The following is a 3,060-nucleotide window of genomic DNA, read 5'->3' on the forward strand; positions in this document are numbered from 1 at the left end:
ATGTTTCAGTTGTTTCACAAGCTGAAGAAAGTGCGCCATTCTCTTCAACTCCTACACAAAAAAGACTTCTCAAACATCTTTGATAAAGTACAAGTCCTTAGGAAGCAGTTGGATAATTGCCAGACTGTACTCCAAGCTGACTTGTTCTCTCTTGAATTACTTGAAAAAGAAAAAGACATGGCTAAACAATATGCTGCTTTAAGCAAGCAGGAATTGGATATCTTATTTCAAAGAGCAAAGGTGCACAACATTAAGAAAGGAGATTGCCCATCAAGCTTCTTCTTTTCTAAAGCTGCCCTGAGGAAGCATCACAACACTATTGGTATGATACAGGACAAGGGGGGTACTCTCAGATATGGTATTGAAAATGTAAACTGTGCTTTTGTTGAATATTATACTGAGCTTCTTAGAGGGTCTCCTCCAGTGGAGCCAATACCTGATAGAATACTTTCTGCTGGCCCTAAAGTGAATGTAGCTGCTGGTGATGCTCTTATTGCTCCCATTACCAGAACTGAGATTAAACAAGCTTTGTTTAGTATATCTTCAACCAAAAGCCTTGGGCAGGATGGCTTCTCTTCTGGATTTTTCAAGCATTCTTGGGATATTATTGAGGATGTTTTTTTGTCTTGCAGTTGAGGAGTACTTCAAAAAAGGGAGAATGATGAGGAAGGTAAACACTACTCTTCTTGCTTTGGTTCCCAAGAAAGAGGTACCTCTTACTGTCCAGGATTTTAGACCTATAGCATGCTGTTCTGTGGTGTATAAGACTATTAGAAAGATCTTAGCTAATAGGCTTCCGCAAGTTTTACCTGAATTAGTGGGGAATGAGCAAGCTGCATTCATCAAAGGTCGAAATATATTTGAAAACATTATGATGTCATAAAATCTTATAAAGGGGTACAATCAAGGCTTAATATCTCCTAGGTGTTTAATCAAGGTTGATATTAGAAAGGCCTTTGATTCTCTTCAATGGGACATCATAAGGCAGATGTTCCATGGTTTGGGATTCCCTCCTCAATTTGTCAAGTGGATTATAGGCTGCATTACTTCTACTTGGTTTTCTTTGAAGATTAATGGTGCACTTAGTGTTTTCTTCCCTGGTTAGTCTAGAGTCAAACAAGGGGACCCTCTATCCCCATATATATTTGTTCTTAGCATGGAAATCCTATCTAGGCAGCTTAGAGGACTCCATCTCCTTCCTCAAGTATCATCTCATCCTAAGTGTGCTAAACTCAGATTGAACCATCTGATTTTTGCTGATGATCTTATTGTCTTTGTGAGGGGGGATGTCCTATCTGTTGCTGCAATAGCTCAGTGTCTATCTGATTTTACTAAGATCTCTGATTTGCATGCTAACCCAGCAAAGACAAGCATTTACTATGGTGGGTATGTAGCTGTTAGGAGGCAAATTGGTGGCCTCACTAAATACTCTGAGGAGAGCTTTCTTTTTAGATATTTGGGGGTTATACTAAATCCTGGGAAATTGGCCCCTAATATGTTTAAAACCATGGTGGATAAGGTTCAGTCAGCTATCCATCATTGGACTGGAAATCTCCTCTCCTATGCTGGTAAAATTCAGCTCATTAATTCTGTTTTATTTGGCCTTGAGAATTACTGGTGTTCAGCTCTCCTTCTCCCTAGAGTTGTTGCTAAGCTGGTTAATAAACTCTGCAAGGATTATTTTTGTGGGATTCCTACTGGAAAAAGAAAAATGATCTTTCAAAGTTGGAAATCTATCTACTTACCATGGAATGAAGGTGGTTTTAATATTAAAGAACTTCTGAGCTGGAACAAAGCCTTACTAAGCAGATGGGTTTGGTTGTTAACCCAAGATAGGGAGGGTATTTAGGATCAATGGACCAGAGATTACAACATGATGGGGGCTTCATTTTTGACCTCTAAAAGTAAGCCTCATCATGATGAAAGTTGGAGAGCTATCCTAAAAGTTAGAGACTATCTATTGGATACTACAGGTGATCAGAATGCTGCTCAGGTCATGCTTAACTCGTGTGTCTTGAAGGGTCACTTTGTAGTCAGGAAAGCTTATGATATTTTTTGGACCAAGCATCAGAAACTTGGTTGGACCAGAGTGTTATCCTACTCTGAGATTCTTCCCAAGCATCGAATATGTATTTTCCAGGCTACTCAAAAAGTTCTATCTACTGTAGACAGGATAAGTACTCGTGGTTATCCTCTAGTCAACTGGTGTTGCCTGTGCAAGTGTGCTCTTGAGTCTCATAGGCACCTATTTTTCCGCTGCCAGTATTCTCAGCATGTCCGTAGACTGATGCTACAATGGCTTGGCTTCCATGGCTCATGGTCTGCTCTTGATTTGAAGGACTGGTTATACAGGCTTTTGCATAAGAATTACCTACCCAACTGGAAGATTATCCTTATTTCAAGTTGCCTGGATGGTTTGGTTTTTGTTATTTGGGAGGAGAGGAATAACCGTATCTTCAATGGTTGCATCAGGAGTCCTGAACTTGTTGCTACTCAGCTTCAGTGGGTCTTAAAAACTCGTCTTCCAGTTAGCAGTGTTTCTTAACTTAGATGTTGGACTGAGAATAACTAGTTTGGTCTAGCAGATTATGATCTCTTAGTTGCATTTTGTTGGTGTTTTGCTTTTTTGTAAGATCTTTCTCATTTATTTCCCCTTTGCGGATGAATATAGATGAGTATAACTTTTTTGAAAAAAAAAAATTAATAAAAATAAATAAATAATAATAAAAAAAAAATTAATAAAAAAAATTAATAATAATAATAAGGAAAAATGGCAAATTACTACCTATTATGGTCATGAATTTTCAAAATACTACGTAATATACTCAATTATTCATAGTACTACCTATATAGTTACAACTATTCTCAAATTGCTACCTAATAAGCTAAATGAGGTCATAATTGATGTTAAATCATCAAAAAATCAGAAATTAATGTGGTATAATCATTTTGACCATCTTTACACACTTAAACTCGCCATCATCTTCTACACCTATACTACCACCACAGAAAATCAGCCACCACCACAATACGCCAACATCACCTTGGCCCCACAATTTT

General features: G+C 37.9%; 2 protein-coding genes across 2 annotated transcripts; both read left to right on the forward strand.

Annotated features, from left to right (window-relative positions):
• Positions 1 to 1,105, forward strand: LOC141617258 (uncharacterized). The gene is made up of 3 exons (XM_074434442.1): positions 1 to 535; positions 633 to 802; positions 896 to 1,105. Exons 1-3 carry the CDS (start codon positions 1 to 3, stop codon positions 1,103 to 1,105), a joined length of 915 nt encoding a protein of 304 aa, XP_074290543.1.
• A 771-nt stretch (positions 1,106 to 1,876) lies between these two features.
• Positions 1,877 to 2,545, forward strand: LOC141617259 (uncharacterized). Its single transcript, XM_074434443.1, has one exon. It carries the CDS (start codon positions 1,877 to 1,879, stop codon positions 2,543 to 2,545), a length of 669 nt encoding a protein of 222 aa, XP_074290544.1.
• The last annotated feature ends 515 nt before the right edge of the window (positions 2,546 to 3,060 follow it).

This window comes from Silene latifolia, chromosome X (genome assembly GCF_048544455.1).
Source record: "Silene latifolia isolate original U9 population chromosome X, ASM4854445v1, whole genome shotgun sequence".
Taxonomy (NCBI): Eukaryota; Viridiplantae; Streptophyta; class Magnoliopsida; order Caryophyllales; family Caryophyllaceae; genus Silene; species Silene latifolia.

What these genes read in the sequence shown, in the direction of transcription:
- LOC141617259 (XM_074434443.1), top strand. Translation starts at nt 1,877, where the DNA reads ATGGGGGCTTCATTTTTGACCTCTAAAAGTAAGCCTCATCATGATGAA.
- LOC141617258 (XM_074434442.1), top strand. Translation starts at nt 1, where the DNA reads ATGTTTCAGTTGTTTCACAAGCTGAAGAAAGTGCGCCATTCTCTTCAA. An exon ending in GATTAAACAAGCTTTGTTTA is followed by an intron (nt 536 to 632) that starts GTATATCTTCAA and finishes TTTGTCTTGCAG; the next exon opens with TTGAGGAGTACTTCAAAAAA. An exon ending in TAGCTAATAGGCTTCCGCAA is followed by an intron (nt 803 to 895) that starts GTTTTACCTGAA and finishes AATCTTATAAAG; the next exon opens with GGGTACAATCAAGGCTTAAT.